The sequence below is a fragment of the Sminthopsis crassicaudata genome, chromosome 4 (assembly GCF_048593235.1).
Source record: "Sminthopsis crassicaudata isolate SCR6 chromosome 4, ASM4859323v1, whole genome shotgun sequence".
Lineage (NCBI taxonomy): Eukaryota > Metazoa > Chordata > Mammalia > Dasyuromorphia > Dasyuridae > Sminthopsis > Sminthopsis crassicaudata.
In genome coordinates this window covers 449,727,526-449,744,954 of record NC_133620.1, presented here as the reverse complement: position 1 = coordinate 449,744,954, position 17,429 = coordinate 449,727,526, and the positions used below count along the sequence as shown (strand labels likewise).

The 17,429-nt window shown below is 42.8% G+C and overlaps 1 protein-coding gene across 6 annotated transcripts in view; it reads left to right on the top strand.

Annotated features, from left to right (window-relative positions):
• RAB11FIP4 (RAB11 family interacting protein 4) overlaps positions 1-17,429 on the top strand; it is a 159,086-nt gene that overhangs the window by 127,648 nt on the left and 14,009 nt on the right. For all 6 annotated transcript variants that reach the window (XM_074263636.1, XM_074263639.1, XM_074263637.1 and 3 more), the window contains one exon: positions 16,866-17,089. In XM_074263636.1, the coding sequence (XP_074119737.1) occupies positions 16,866-17,089 (224 nt within the window). The remainder of the gene's footprint in view (positions 1-16,865; positions 17,090-17,429) is intronic.

The following is a 17,429-nucleotide window of genomic DNA, read 5'->3' as shown; positions in this document are numbered from 1 at the left end:
GCTTTGGTCAAGTCCATTAATTCTTTTCAAGTCATCAAGCATTTATTGAGTGCTTATTGTGTAGAACCTGTGTTCTAGCTTCCCTCAGCTTATCACTCTGGGCACTTAGCTTCTGCAAGTGACAGCTCTTTTGCTGAACCTTAGAGAGCATTTCCTAGACTGGAGTGTTCTATGGCCTCCCTGTCTCTCCCCTCCATGTGCCAGGCACTGTGCTTAGTTGAGATTGGATCAGCAAAGAAAACCCCTATCATTCCCTCATCAGGGAACCGGATCTCATTCCCAAGTCTTTGGATCAGAGGCCTCCTCAGTCTGCCTTTGGGATGCTCCGCTTGCCTGCCCTTACAGGGAATTCACCTAGGTGATTTTACATGACCCATTAGTTGAGATGCCCATCCTAGTGTGTGTTCTTCCCCTTTTAAGAGCTCTTATGCCCCTTGAAGTTGGCCCCAGTGGGCAGTGAGCTGGCCAGTGCCAGATGGCCACGTGTTGCTGAATGCCTTACATTTTGGACTGGCCCTCCTGGGGGGAGGGAAGAGCGGCAGGATGCAAATGGGCTCCTGTCCTCGACTTTCTCATTTTCACCTCCCGTCCTGTGAAGATGAAATCGGAAACCCCAAAGGCAAGCCACCCTCGAATCTAGCTATGTAAGTAATTAAGCCCTCACTTCAAACAACCACATTTTTTAAAAAGCTGTAATTTTTGTAGCTGAAAATAGCCGCCTGTTTAGAGCCAGAGGAGCCCTTGATCTGGCCTGTTTTAACTAACTCCACCTTGGAGTCTTTCTAGATTAAGTTGCCCCAGCCCCTTGCAACTACTTGGAGGCTTTGTTTGTGACTTCCCCACATGATTAGAACTTTTTATTGAGATTATGATGGAATGTCTTCTCAAGGTGGATTGAACTTATTATTTTCTCCAAGACCCAATATTTATTCTTTCTGTACCTTTCCTAATACTATTCCCCCAGTCTAGAAGGTCTTCTTCTTAGGGAAGACTGGATCATAGAGTGGGAAGTAAATTAGATTTGGAGTCTCAGAACCTGAGTTCAAATCTTGACTTTGCAAATTATTATCTGGGTGACTTAGGACCAATTATCTCACCTCCCCAGGTCTTGTTTTCCTCATTGATAAATTGAAGGGGGTGCAGCTAGGTGGGGCAGTGGATAGAACACCAGCCCTGAATTCAGGAGGACGCGAGTTCAAATCTGGTCTCAGACACAACACTTCCTAGCTGTGTGACCCTGGCCAAGTCACTTAATCCCAATTGCCTCAGGGGAAAAAATTTTAAGGGATTGGGCCCCACAGCCACTCCTGAAGCCCTTCCCAACTGAAAATATTTTATTGTATATCATGATGCGGTGGTATATGTAGTCTGCTTTGGCAATACTGTCTCCTCCTCTCTTCAAGACCTAGATCAAGGCTGTGGTTCTTCCAGTTTTAGGCTTGTCATAAGGAAGAGGGGAGGGGTCTGCCCTGGGGAGCTCCTGAGCTTCCCCTATGCTAGCCAAGCTCAGATGCCCATTTAAGAAATGTCCTCTGAGATGTCCTGGGACTGTGGGTTCATGGGAAATGAGCCAGGTACTTTTTATCTCTGTACCCCTAGAGTTTAGTATAGTGCATGGCGCTCATAGGTGCTTAGTAAATGCTTCTATTGATTGGTTGACTATTCCAAGACACTCTAGTAAGTGTTGAATGTTGAGACCCAGAGATACAGCCAACCACATGAAGAGACAACCAGAGCCCTTGGAGAAATAGCCTCCTTCCATACAGAGATCCCTCCCCCAGACACAGCCGGAGATAGAGACTCCTAGGCACAGAGGTAGATATAGTGTCAATGCTGGTCACAGAGAGGGAATACAGAGTGACAGACTGAGTTTGCAGCACGCAGAATGACCACCCGTCAGTTGGATTTAATGGTTGGATTTGTCTGTGGAACCCCATGATAATGGGCTTTTAAAGAAACAAGGGCTGGGATAGTTTTCTCCCCTCCCTAGTTTTTAGCCTTATGGGTCCAACCAGCTGGAGTCTGCCCATGATTTTGGGACCAGGGCCAAATACATGCACTAGAACTGATGCCCAATGGGCACCTCTGTCTTCCCATTCTCCAGCCCTACCACAGCAGAAAAAAACCGTCTGCCTTGGATTTCAAGCTGCCCAAAATAGCCACTGTGGCAGAGCAGCTCTGAAGGCCTGCTAATTAACACTGTCTTCTTTCCAGATCCACTCACTGGGGGTGGCCCTGTTTGGGGATAGAAGCCCCTGGGGTAGCTGAGAAGCAGCAGGCTCTGTCCTTGCTGGGGGAAATTCTTATTTTCCACACCTGTTCCCTGGCCTGGTTGCATTCCTTTTATAAAGAAACGTGGGTGGCAGACCAACCTCTGGGCCTTCAAAGACTTGGGGAGCAGGCCTGGCCCCTTAGCTCTGACTTAGGGCAATGAGTGATTCACCTCTCTGGTCTTCTCTCCAGCTGGGCTACATCAAGGTCTTCTCAACTTTTGTTGTTGTTTTTTCATAATAGATTTTTTTTATACTAATAACTTTATTTTTCAAAGAATGTTAAAAAAAAAAAAAGGGCAGCTAGTTAATATAGTGGATAGAGCTCCAGCCCTGAAGTCAGAAGGACCTGGGTTCAAATCTGACCTCAGACACTTAAGACTTCCCGGCCTTGTGACCCTGAGCAAGTTACTTCAGCTGGTTTACCTCAGTTTTCTCCTCTATAAAATAAATTAGAGAAGGAAATGGCCAATCACTTCAGTATCTTTGCCAAGAAAACCCGAAGTAGGATCACAAAGACTCAGTTCCAACTGAACAACAGTTATTTTCCCATCCATGTTCACAGAATCAAAAAATTGGTGGGGGGGAGCCTCTGTGAGGGATTAAGAGCCCCTGTGCCCTTCAGCTTTAACTCCTGGAAAAGTTGGGTTTGAAGCCGAGAAAATGGAATGGGACCCCCGGCAATCTTATCTTCATCCAAACTCTTGGTATGTGCAATTATAGCCCAAAGGTGTTTGACTCTATTTAATAAATAGCATGGGTGCCAAAGTACAGGGCCCTTTTCAAGAATCTTTTAATGGCTGACTCTTTTTTTTCTCCAAGTCCTATTTAGACTTAAGTCATGAGCCAGTCCCCCCTTCTCCCAGCCCCCCTTTCACTAACTGAGACTTAGTGCTCATGGGATGAAATCTGTGGGTGTTCTGCCTCCAGCTAGCTGCTGGGCACTGCCAGGCATGTAGCAAAAGATGGAGAATTCTCCCCTGAGAGGAGGAGGGGCATTGGTCAAGACCAGGAGCTTGGGACCTCATGTTCTCTCAGACCAGAGAGTCCTGCTTGATAGGAGTAGCCCCTCTCCAGGCTGGCCTGGGTCGTGGTCCTAGAAGATGCACAAGAAAAGAAAGCTACTGCTGTTAAGTCTGGAGTAGATGATTTGTCCAAGTGCTATAACCAGTAAGCTATAAGAGTCAGGATTGGAACTCGGGGTAAATGATTCCAAATCTTCTTCTCCCCCTAAACCATGCTGTCTGGGTCAGTATGACAAACACCACAGCTTTAGATTAGAAGTAGGAGGTCAGAGTTCAAATTCTGCTTCTGCCCCTTCTTAACTATTGATCTAAGCCTGTATTTTTCCTTCTTCCTGCCTTAGGATTTTTTTTTTTTTTTTTTTTTTTTTTTTTGCAAATTGATGGAGATGTTCTCTGAGTTCCCCTCCAGCTGGATCTTTCTTCTAACATCTTTCTTTTTGGCCTTGCAATAATAATCATAGTCCTCCTCATCATATTTGTATATTTTCAGGTTTATAAAATACTTTCTTTATAGAGATTCTTTAGTTGCCTGTGAAGGAGGAGTTAATATCTGTTTTTTACAGATGAGGAAATTGAAAAACATAGAGATAAAGTGACTTGTTCAGGGTCATACAGCTAGAAAGTATTTGTGGCAGAGTTTGAACTTTGATCTTCTGTACTTTTGTACTTTAAATCTAGAACTACACCTGCCACCTAGCTGCCACAGTTGTTATTTTGTGGGTACATATTATCTATGTAATATACATAATAATTACATAAATACAAAGTACTTTATATTTATATATGCTAAATACAAAGGGGAAGGGTATGTGTGTATATGTGGGAGTGTACCCCCAGAAAGGTAGATGCTATTATTATTCCTATTTTGCAGATAAAGAAACTGAGGCTGAAAGATATAAACTGATTTGAGGGTCACATAGTTTGTATTACATACATATAGATATATATGTGTATGCACACACCCACACACCCACACACCCCCCCTAGGAAGATAGGTGCTATTATTATTCCCATTTTGCAGATAAAGAAACTGAGGCTGAAAGATATAAACTGATTTGAGGGTCACATAGTTTGTATTACATACATATAGATATATATGTGTATGCACACACACACACACCCACACACACACACACCCCCTAGGAAAATAGGTGCTATTATTATTTCCCATTTTGCAGATAAGGAAACTGAGGCTGAAAGAGAGAAAATGATTTGTTGAGGGTCACATAGCCTGTATTATACACACATAGATATATGTGTATTATATGTATATAATACAAATAGGGATATATGTATATAAGTATTATATGTGTACACAGGCACACACTGAGGCATTTCAGATCTCTCGTTGCTCAGACTACTGGTAAGTCTTGACCTCAGTTTCTCAACTTTCTCATTCCTCCAGTCTTGTTCTATTTCAAAAACCCTCCTCTAGCCCCTAAGCTGCTAGTACCTTTTTTTTTTTTTTTTTTTTTTTTTTTGGTGGATCACCTTCTACTTACTTTGTACTTAGCTTAATAAGTAATGTCTTTTCCCTTCTTTCTGTCCCATTAAGGATTTATGCTTCTTGAGGGCCTTTCTAAGTATCCTTAATGCCTAATACTGGGCTTGGCACACTGTAGGTGCTTAATAACTGTTGACCTGACTGATTAACTGTTGTGTTTAATAGATGCTTGTTGACTTGATTGACTTTCGTGTTTTCTTGGGGCATAGTCTGCCTGAAACCTTCAGTGGCTGCTCCACCTCCGAAATTTCCAAACCTGAGTGACTCCTTTTATTGAACATCCAGAATTTCCACCTCTCCTGCTCTTGGTCCCACCCAGTTTCTTGTTAATTGTGTATTTTCTTCATCCAAATGGCATCACTTGCTCCAAGGTTAGTCACTTTTTAAAACTTGCTCTGTTTTTTATATCACCTTAAATCATTTCCAAATGGCCCCAGCCTCCGTTGTTACTTGAAGCTGATTAACTCCATCTATGGTCCCCTACCTGTGCAAAGAAAGGGAGGAGGTACGTAGTGTATTTTCCATCTCTTCACTAACAACTAGCTAGGTTCAGTCACTCTAAGACATTCTGTCCCATCCCGTTCATTCGTTTTTGCCCTTCACATTGTTGAAGGAATTGGGTGTGCTATTTTCTAGTTCACAGATGTTTTCCCATGCTTGATTGGTTTTCACCATCACTATTTCCCAGGATGCAGCAATAATTTTCCATTGCAGCCATGGACCATAACTTGTTTAGCTGTCCTTAATGAGCCCCTTTCTTTAGCACCTCTCTCCAGCTCTTTGAGACCTCCTCTTCCCTGTGATCTCAGCGTGCCTCCCCACTTTGAGCTTCCCTGAATTGGACCAATCCTCAAGTCACCCTCGGCCTCTGTCCTTTTCTGTACCCGAGTCTCAATCAAGCATCACAGAGAAAAAACACAAAGCCATTATAATTGGGTTGCCCATTAAGTCACTCTGTCCTCTTCATTACTCAGTGATCCTTTTTACTTTTATTTGGCTTCCTTGGTATATTCTTGATGGTCCCAGCCAGTGATTTCTACCTCTTTCTTCTCATTCATTAGTCCATACTGGTTTCTTCCTGACCTTTTCTGCTGCTTGCCTCAGTTTCCTGATCTGTAAAATAGAAATCATAGTAACATCTCCCTGCCAGAGTGGTATGAGGATCAAATAAGATAATAAAGTAAAAGTGCTTAGCACAAAGCTAGGTGCACAGTAGGTGCTTATTTAATAATGGCTTGTTTCTCTCTTCTTCTTCCTTACTTCTCTCAAAGGCAGCTCCCCTTGCCCCCAAATTCCCTTGTTATAGGTGTGAAATTCAGAATTCCTCTTCTTTGGGATTGAGAGGAATATGACATTTGTTCAGTACTGAACCAAGATTCCTAACAACCAGCTGCTTTTAGCATACCTGGTGATTGGAACCTGATTGGGGAGCTCTGGAAATTAAGTTGCCCTCAGGGTCATAATATGGCCTCAGAATTGGAAGGGACCTCTGAGGCATGAGGACTATGAGGTGCTCAGAGGCTCACCGCACTCACAGATCCAAATCTAGAATCCTGGCTCCAAGGCCAAATAGTATTCTGCAGTCAAAGGCCGCTCATTCCGCTGCCTATGTATTTTGAAGTGTTTTATTGATACTGTGTCTTCCCCCTTTATTACCCCTCTGTCTGTTTCTCTCTCTGTGTCTCCATTCAGGAGCTGGAGAAAATCCTCAATTTAGTTTTTCCTCCCTTTCCCACTGAGATTTCTCCCTAGGGAGAGAGGATTTCTGTTCAGGTCCAGAATACACGTGGTGCTCCAAGACCCCTTCCAACTTGAGCTGATTCTGTGATCTCAGAGAAAGGTGTCTTTTCTTTTTTTTTCTTTTTCTTTTTTGGTTTTGTTATTAATTTCCCTTTAATTGGCAAATAATTTCAGTCATTGAAGCCATTCGGATTAGGGAATAGCTATGTGGTTTCTGATTTTATACATATTAAAATGTTTGCAAAACTGACATAAACCAAAATGCTAATTTGTCCCAGAGAGGATGAGCTCCCAGATTAAGGGGAGAGTCTCCTTAAACTCACAGCCAAAGAAAGCTTCACTAGAACCAGAGGCTTCCAGGCCCTGGGTGTGTGACCAACACCTATATTCAAATGAAAAGAGCTGCATTCCAGCATCCTTTGCAGAAATTCCAGCCTGGGTTATTAAGCTTCCCTTTCCTTGATAAACATCTGCCTGGTGGGGCCCTCATTCATTATTCTGGCTTTTCTCACTAACCTGGGCTTGTTATGTGCATGTTAATGTGGGGCTCTGGAAGCTGGCCCAAGAGCCGGTGGGCTTGGAATCTTAGATCTGAGGCTGGGAGATCCTCAGAGGCCTGATAGCCCAGCTCCCACATAGAGAAGGGGAGATTGAGACCCAACCAGCTTAGTGACTTGCCCACAGAGAGTAATAATAATAATAATAACAACTTGCAGAGTACTTTCTACATTAGCTCGCTTGATTCTCCCAGCCCTGTTTTACAGGAAACCAAAGCCAGAAAGGTGACTTACCCAATGATAGCACTAGTAAGAAGTAGGATTTGAACAGGTCAGCTTCATTGCAAAGCACCTAGGATTTTTTTTAATTGAAGTTTTTATTTTTAAAACATATGCATGGATAATTTTAAACATTCACCCTTGAAAAACCTTGTATTCCAAATTCCCCCCCCTTCCCCTCCCCTAGATGGCAAGTAATCTAATACATGTATTTTCCACAATTATCATGCTTCACAAGAAAAATCAGATCAAAAAGGAAAAAAAAAATGAGAAGGAAAACAAAATGCAAGCAAACAAGAACAAAAAGAGTGAAAATGCTATGTTGTGATCCACAACAGTCCTCTCTCTAAGGGCAGCGTCTTCTCTTCATCATTGGAACTGGCCTGAATCATCTCATTGTTGAAGACAGCCACATCTACCAGAATTGATCATCCTTTAGTCTTGTTAGTGCTGTATATGATCTCTTCTTTTTGTTCATTTCACTTAGCATCAGTGCATGTAAGTCTCTCTAGATCTTTCTGAAATCATCTGAGCAGCTAGGATTGAGGAGATAGTTCAAATCCACACTCAGATACTTCCTAACTCTGCGATTCCTGTTTAACCCTATTTGCCTAAGTTTCCTCATCTGTAAAATGAGCTGGAGAAGGACATGGCAAAGCCCTGGAGTATCTTCATTTATTGATTTTTCGCTAAGAATAGTAATTATTTTTATTAAAGCTTTTTGTTATCAAAAACATATGCAGAGATAATTTTCAACATTCACCCTTGCAAAATCTTGTGTTCCAAAATTTTTCCCTTCTTTTCCCCCCACTCTCTTTCCTAGATGGCAAATAATCCAATATATATATTAAACATGTGCAATTCTTTTATACATATTCCTGAAGTACTTTTAAGAAAACCCCAAATGGGGTCATGAAGAGTTGGATATGATTATCCACAGCCATCTTCCAGGTGGAACACTAGCCACAAGGCTACCTTGCTTTCCCAAAGGAATAGTAAGCAGCCGAGGTGGAATTTGTATTCCTTCCTTTTCAAATCAATTCCCTCCTCCTTCCAATGTAGCTGAGGGATTCACCTCTGTCTAGTCTAGCTTTGTGTAGAAAGAAAGTGTCATCTCTCAGGAAGGTTGGCCATTAGGTGAATGAATATTTATTGGGGTTCATGCTCCCACATAGGAAGCTGTCTGCAGAATCATGGTGGGGCTGCCTCTGGTTTTGGTAGAAAAATGACCCAATTCCAGAGGAATGCCCAGAATACAGAAGAGACAGACCCATATACCCCACAGAACTCTACTTAACTCACCAAAGACTTGGGGAACTGTGTCTCCTGTTTTGACTATAATTCTCATTTCCCCCACTTCCCCATGACCTACACACCTTATCTGCTTTACACATGTTATCTGCTTAAATGAAACTTTGACTCCCTCAAAAAAGGAACAGGTTTTGACATCCCCATTTTCTTTCCCATAGCTGAACGCCCTGATGTGGTATTTTGATAACGGTTTTCATCACTTGTCTAAACATTGGGCTCCAGCTAAAGAAACACGTTCTCTGGGCCAGATGAGTGCCCATCTTTCCCCTCTCCCCCCACCTGTTTTCTTTCTTTCAGCCTCCTGAGGGTATGTGTGTGAATCCCAGGCATTCATCCCGCCACATGTTGGGGAATTAATTAGGAAGGGCGCACCAGCCGACGCTATTTTTACCAAATGTTGTTGAGGCAGGCTTGATCCATTTTTTCTTCCACGTTCTTTTGGAGAGAATGGAGCATCGATGTGGGAGTTGGGGATGGGGATGGGAGGGTGTTTTCCTTAAGGGATTCCATTAAAGAATGGGTCATTAAACAGCATCGGGAGAGAGGGCGAGCATGGGGGAAAAAAGACTGTTCTGGGACAAAAACCAGTGCCCGGCATTACGAGCCACATAGAGCTGGGTATGGGATGGGCAAATGTTGGCATCTGGAATGAGGGGAATCTGCTTTTCTACCCCTTCTCTTCTGTGTCACTCTACATAGGGACAGTTCTGAGATGGAGAATTCTTCCTGCATCCAGGAATTGCCTAATATCACTGAAATCTCAAATCTAGATCCCATCTTCCCAGTGGAAGATGGGTTGCTTCCCTTGATAGAGTATAAGCTCCCTGAGAGCTCAATTATTTCACCTTGTCTTTGTATTCCCAGTGCCCAGGACTGTGCCCTTATTCCTTGGCGAATCTCAGAGGGATGCTGTCATAGGCAAGGCCCTTTGGAAGTGGAACCATTTATTGGTCATTTTGAGGAAGTTTTGCTCGGTGGAGGTGTGTGGGTAGATGGCTGCAGGCTCAAGGACCCAATTAACTCATTATACTTGGTTTCTGTCCTCTCATTCCTCCTCTGTCTGAAGAAAGGAGACAGGGAACATGGTCAAGCACCCAGAGCTTTGCAGAGCTGTGTGTCCCACTTGTGTTAGTGTGGTGGTCCTTCTAGCTGTCTGGATTCAGCCAGAATTGCTGCTGGGTCAGTGTTGTCCCCTTGAGATTTAAGAGGAGCCAGCCCGTGGCTGGTTCCGGCTTGACACCCTCCGCCCCCAACACTCCCCGACTCTCATTCCAGTTCTGAAATCTCAAGATCAGCCAGACTGACTCCAGGAAAGGAGTAGGGTATGGAAGTTCCCCAGCTTAGGGCTGAAAATCCTGTGCTAACTAGCCTTTTCCTGCAGATATGGATCCAGCATCCTTTCCCTTAGTATCATAAGGTCTACCCACTAAAGCATCCCAGCAGCTCTAGAGACTTATTTGCACTATAGAATTAACTGGTCTGATAGCCCAGGAAATATCTTGGAGGGGTCGCCTAGTAGTGTATTAGACTTGGAATCCAGAAGTCTTAAATTCAGATTCTGCTTGAGACATCTTCTAGCTGTGTGATCCTGTACCAGTCACTTAACCTCTGTCTGTAAAATGGGGATGATAATAGCATCTCCCCCCAAAGTTTAGCTGAGGACCAAAGGGAATTGCTAACATAAAGCTCTGTATTGGGGTTAGCTATATTATGGAAAGCTTAATGAGGCTTTGTTCCTGCCTCTGGAGAAGGAAGGCTGAAGAGGCTCTGCAGAAATCAGACTGGGCTTTTTGTGTGGGATTAATTTTTTTCCCCTTGGGGAGGAGGCACCTGCTATGGCAGAGAAGGGGATCCTCAGGGGCACCCCGTATCTCCAACCTCTTTTCATACACAGGTGTCCCTTGCTTCCCAATGGGCTGCATTCCAACAGTTTATTTGTATGGTGGTTGTTTCAGAACTCGAAATGATTTCTGGGGAGGAAATAATGCACTCACCCGGGAGGAGGATTTCGGCTTGCTTTAGGGGTATAGGTAGAGGAATGATGGACTGGCTACTTCAGGAGGCCAGGACTAGGTTTTTTCCCTCCTTGATATCGTGCAGAAAGCTTCCGGAATAAGGTCTCTTCGTTGAATGGTCCAAGGGGGATTTCTGTTTCAGGGATCACTTGGTCTAGAGAGCACGATTCCATGTTGTAGTTGAGAAACATTTACTAAGTGCCTGATAGTTAATCATGGAATCTGGGTGACTCAGTGAATGGAGAGCTAGGCTTGGAGGCCTCAGGCACCTATTATGTGTCCTAAGCAAATCACTTAACCTCTGACCCTCAGTAAACTTATCTGTAGAATGGGGCTAATAAGTATTGCAACATCTATTTCACTGGGTCCTTGTGAGCACCAAATATTTGAAGGGAGTTGCAAAGCTTAAAAAACTATAAAAGTTTTGATGATGATGAGATTCACTCAAACCCTTAAGTGCTCTGTTTCTGTTTCTCTCTTCCCTCACCTTTTCTTCCCTCTTTCTCTCCTTTCTATATTTCTCTTTCTCCATTGTTATCCTTCCTCCTCCTCTCTTCCTCCTTCTTCTTCCTCCTCCTTCTCTCTTCTCTTCCCCCACCTCCTCTCCTTCCTCCTCCTCCTCCTCCTCCTCCTCCTCCTCCTCCTCCTCTTCTCTGTCTCTTTCTCTCTCTCCTTTTCCTCCTTTCTTTTCTCCTCCCCTCTTCTTCTTCTTCCTCCTCTTCCTTTACCTCTTCCCCCATTTCCTAGTCTTCTTCCTCTTCTTCTCTGTCTCTTTTTCTCTCACTCTTTCCCTCTCCTCTCCATTTTCTCTTTTCTTTTCTCCCTCCCTCCCTCCCAACCCTCCCCTTCCTCTTCCTCTTTCTCTTCCCTCATCCTTCTCTCCCTCCTCCTCTTCTTCCTTCTGTTTTTCCCCTCATCCCTCTCTCCATTCTCCCCTTCTCCTCTGCTTCTTCCTTTCCTTTGTCTCTCTTCTCTCCTTCTTTCTCTCCTTTTTCTTTTTTTTCTTTCTCTCCTCTCTCCCTCCCTCCTTCCCCCTCCCTATTCTCCCTTTTCCTTCATTCCTCCCCACCTCCATCCAGATTTTAAAAGTTTCTAGGTAGATTGGAGCTAAACTTAGAAGGATGCTATTTGTCATCTCATAAAATGAGTATTGAAAACATAATCCTCCCAAAAGACACTTGGGAGAAGGAAGATCCGAAAGCTAGGGAAATCTTTGCCTTTTGAGGGATGTGGGGGCTTGCGCTTGCTCCCACTTGTTCCCGCTGGCTGCGGGAGCTCCAGGTGCATTTCTCCACCACTCGGAAGGGAGCCAGCCACCAAGCCCTGAAATAGGAACTGCCTGGCCAATGAGCCAGTCAGCATGTTCTCACATTAGCCATGGCGGGCAGCATCCCCGCCATATTTCTGCATTCCACTGCCTGTGTGGGGGGATGTCTCAAATTCTTTCGAAAGCTGCTGGATTCCCCAAAACGCTGATCTATCTTCCAGATGTGGAATGGGGATGAGGAAAGTCCTCTCTCCCTGGGACTTGAAATTGCTTTTTACTTCAGTTTAATTTTATTTCTTCCAGTTAACAGCATTCTTTTCTCTGCCATTTTAAAATAAAAACCAGAACAGAAATACCCAGGAAAACTAAACAAATTCTTGCCTTGGCCAGGTCCCAAAATATACATCGCACTCTGTCTCCTGAAACCTAAAATACCATATAAGTAATGGTGATAATGTTATCACCAATCCCTATAGCAGTAGTGGGGAAGGGGAGAGGGAGTGATGAGTCCATCACTGGGAGGGGGAGACCATTGAAAAAACACCCCCAGGGACTTTTCCAGCCAACTCAGCCATTACAAACCTTTTCTCTGCACACCCTATTCCAGACCTGAAGCCATGGGAATGTCTTTTTCTTCTTGGGGTTGTTGGCAATCCTGCTGTCCTCAGAGTCAAAGGTGAAAGGGCTTCCAATTAATTGATTTAGAATGAAAGTATCCAGTTTAAATCTCTTGTCTGAGAGATGAATGAAAACTGAGGTCCAGAGATTGAATGACTTGCCCCTGGGGTCATGCAGGTAGGAAGTCTGAGGAAGGATTACAATCCTTTAGATTCATCAGCAAGCATTTGTTAAGCACCTATGTTCCACACGCTGTACTAAGTGCTTTACAGTCTCATTTGATCCTCAAAAGTGTCCTGTGATACTTTGGTTCTATTAATTATCTCTCTCTTACAGTTGAGGAAACTGAGGCAAACAGGTTAAGTGACTTGCCTAGTATCACATAGCCAGTAAGTGTTGAATTTGAATTCAGACCGAATGCTGTATCATCTGTACCTCCCAGAAAACAAACAAACAAAATCCCTGCTCTCAAAAAAAAATAAAATTTAGAACCACGATTTAGAAACTTTAGTGGCCATGGTATCGTTTTATAGATGGAAAAATAAGAGGCCCAGAGAGAGCAAGTAATTTGACCCCATAACACACAGTTAGTAAAAAAAAAAAAAAAAAAAAAAAAAAAAGAGTCAGGACTTGAACCCAGCTCCTTGGTTCTCTTCATCACTGTTTCTTAGTTCTTCCTAATGGTCTTCCCCATTGTTTTTTCATAGGAGTTATAATAGGGAAATATGTATAATAAATTTTATGCTATAACTCATTGTTATTCTACTTAGTGAATCTTGTAAACTAATGCTATACACAATATTATATACATATATATATATTCATAATAATATACAAATCACATCTGATTTACACATCAATAATTTAATTTACATTGCCTTATGGTGGAGAGGGCCTGCCTTTGCACGGTATGATTTTGTTTTTAAACAGCACTTCTGGTTTTGGTGGTAAGATAAGCTAGTATGTCAGAAGGGGGCCTGAACCCAGTTTTTGGCAGTCCATCAGACACTTACATGCAGTTATCCATCCGTCCTTTCTTTCTACTCCAGACCTTGTAATCTTCTCCAAGTAAAACAGCCAATTCCTTCAGTAGATCCTCATGGGACATGGTTTTAAGATTCTCACCTATCCCCTACCCCATTCTGGTCACCTACTTTTTGACATCCATTACTCTTGTCAATGCCTTTGCTAAAAGGAAGCATCCAAAATTTAATATAATATTCCATTTGGGTATTGACCAAAGGTCCAGTACAGTGGGTCTATGCAGCCCACCTTGGTGGACAAGGATGAGATTTGGAATCAGGAGACCTGGTTCTGGCTTTGCCACTTACTGTCTATAGGTTCAAATCACTTCATCTCTCTGGGCCTCCAGTTACCTATTCAAAACAAACAAACAAGCAAACAAATGAATAAATGAATGAGTGAATAAGTAAGTAAATAAATAAATAAAAATACACATTTAAACAAAATTTAAATAAATAAAAAATCAATTCTAAGGTCCTTTACAGCTCTACCTATGGGTGATATTATAAAGTGTCACTGGGACAATTAATAGTGAAGTTGATAGAGTGCTGGGCCTGGAATCAAGAAGACTTGCCTCAGACACTTACTAGCTGGATGACCCTGGACAAGTTATTTGAGACTTCTGCTTACCTTAGTTTGCTCATCTGTAAAATGGAAATAATAATGATAGCACCTATTATAGTGAGGATCGAATGAGACAGTATTTACAAAATACTTTGCACATCCAAAAGCTTTATGTAAATGCTCTTTGTTAATGTAGGTTTGTCTCCATCTTGGAAACTAGGTATCTTATGTTAATTTGGCCTAAGATTGCATAAATCTGCTATGACACTGCCCCACCCCTTGTCCACTAACCCACCCTCCCCAGGTCCTTCTCCTTGATTTGCCCTTGTCTATTTCTTGCTATATTTGTGTAATGGGTTTTTTTCCCCCAAAACCAAATTTAGGGCTTGAAATTTAATTGGAATAAGTGGAACCTTATTACACTTGGCCCATCATTTGAACCTGTTAGGTCTTTTTGAATCCTGATTCTATCACTCAGCATGTTAGGTAAACTTCCCAGCTCTAGGCTATCTGCTAATTCAGTAATTATTCCATCCATCCCTTCATGCAAGACATTTATTAGCAGATATTTAAGTACCTACTTGCAGATGGAACTTGCTTATGTATATTGTCTTCCCACATTAGCAAATGGGCTTCTAGAGAGCCAGGACTGTTTGTATCTTTCTTGTGTCTTTCTGTTTGTATCCTCAGCACTTAGTACAACGCTTGCTCCACAGTAAATGCTAAATAGATCCTTTTTTCATTTATACTTCATGCCAGGCTCTCTGTTAAGTGTTAGAGACAGAAAGGCAAAAGTGAAACAGACCCTAACTTCAGGGAGCTGGAATATCTTTAAACCTTTACAGGCAGAGTAGTAAGTGGCAGAAACAGGATTTGAAACCAGGTCCTGTGGCTAATTTTAGAATGTGGCCAAAGAAAGGGGGCCAGCATGGTTAGGGCCCTTAAAACCATAGCCTAAAAAACTCTTACAATCTAATGATAAAACTCTTAAAAGTATGAATAGAGCTAGACCTTGGAAAAGAGTTTTGGGGGTATTTTCATTAGAGCTCTTCCACCAATTAAATATCCATTTCCATATCAATATCTTCCACCCTTAAATCACCACTCTCGAGTTTGGGATATTTAAGTTCTGAATTCCACTTACTGTGTTATCTTCTAACCTTTGTGTCTTATCTACCAGGAAATTGTAAAAAAAACTTAAAGAGATACCTTACTGAAATCCATGTAGCTCTACTGCATTCCCTTGTTGTAGTTATGTAGTGGTAAACTCTGTCAAAGAGAAAAAGAGGTTAGTCTGGTAGGACTTGTTTTTGATGTGCCCTTGTTGACTTGTAATAGCTGCTATTTCTCAGAGTGCTTGCAAGCTATCCCTTTTAATCATACATTCTAGAATTTTGCCACAAAGTAAAGTCAAACTCCTGAACCTATTATTTAAAGACTAGTTTCCTTCCCTGTTGAGAATGGAGAGAGCCAAAGGCTTGGCTCAAAGCCTGGGCCGCCTCCATGTTCTCCAGAGTTGTTTTTTTTTTTAATACACATTGTGGTGGACAGCTGAACAGTCATACATTTTCTCTCAGTATTTTTAGATGGAATTGATCCATCCTTGATGACGTGTCCCTACCAAAGATGGCTAGATGGACTCAGTCTCCTCATTTGTGTTAGGTTTCAAATCCCTAACCATGAGGGTTTTTATGCTTACATAGGGAAGCAGAAAAAATATATACAATGATTCTTTTTTTCTTAAAAAACAACAAAAAAGCTTTATTGCTATTTTTATTTTAAATGATATTCTCATTTCCTGATATTATTTCCATAGGAAACCTTCCTCTCCACTCCTTTGTTTGCCACCCATCCCTGCTGTTTGCAGGCTCCCATCACCTCCCTCTTGGACTACTTTGATAAGATTTAGATTGGGTTCTCTACTTCAAGTCTTTCCCCACTTGGTCCATGTTCCACTCAGGTACCAAAGAGATCTTCCTTATCCGACCCTGAAACTACCACTCTTACTCAGTAATCTCTAGTGGATTCCTCCTCCCTGGTACCACCACCTTTACTCTCAGGGTACTTCAGTGGATCCCTCTTCTCTGGTACCATCACCCTTATTCAGTAAACTCCAGTGGTTTCTTCCTCCCTGAAAGATCAAACATAAAACCCTCTGTTCAGGTCTTGTATCTGTTCCTCACATAGGAATTGTTTCCCAACTTGGTCGTTTGCACAGACTCTTACCCTATACGTGCTCTCCTTCTCCATTCCCACCTCCTGGTTTGCCTGGTTCTATACACTCAAATCCCATCTGCTTCCTTCTGAGATCACTTTCCATTTACACACTATATATACATAGTTATTGACCTGTTGTCTCCCTCTCTTGACTATACGTTCCTTGAGGGCAGGAAGAGTAATTTTATTTCTCTTTGTATCTCTAATACTTGGCACAATGCAGGTCACATAACAAGTGTTTAATAAATGCTTTTTGATGGATTATTCTACTGTAATTAAGAAGTTCAGTTAAAACTGAACTGAAGAAACTCAGACTGTTTTAAGCAGCTAGCCGGGTGTTAGAGAGTGTCTAAGGCACCCAAATTTCCCTGCACTAACTCTAAATCCAGCACTCTTTGTATTTTTTATCCTGCTATCCCTCCTGAGCTTCCTGTAAAAAGCAGGTTTGGTGCTACTGTCCCATTTTATGCATGGGGATCACTGAGGCCGGCCTTTCAGATCTCACCCGGGCTTTGTGTTTCTCTCCCTGTCTCAGGGCAGTGAAATCCAGGACCCTGCCTACGTGGATAGCGAGAACGCCCTTGGAGAATCCTACCTCTTTCCTGAGGACGAGGCCATGACACTGGCCCAGCCTGAAGTCCTTCATGAATCGGACATGGACAGCGCCATTGACAGTGCCCCGAGTCTGGAAGTATCCGACATGAGCCCGGGAGAGGAGAAGGACGGGGTTCTTGGAGGCCTCTTTCTTCCAGGTGACAAGTAAGTCCCACATCGAGGCCAGAAGAACCTCTCCAAGACCCTTGGCAGCCTCTCCTAGTCAGGTTCCAGCTGGTGATGTTCCCTCCTTCTTTTTCATGCTGTGGGTAAACATCTGGTGCTGGGAAGTGGGGGGTGGGGAGGAGGGAGGAGAGTTAATGCCCTTTGAAGGGAGGAGGGGATGAGAATAAACCTTTATCTCTGTCTGGATAAATACCCTGGCCAAGTCCCATGCTTCATACCTCATTTGTTCCTTTTCAGCCACTCTGTGAGATAAGTTCTGTTATTATATCCATTTTACGTTAGGGAAACTGAGGCAGGTACCTTAGGTGATTTGCCTAGG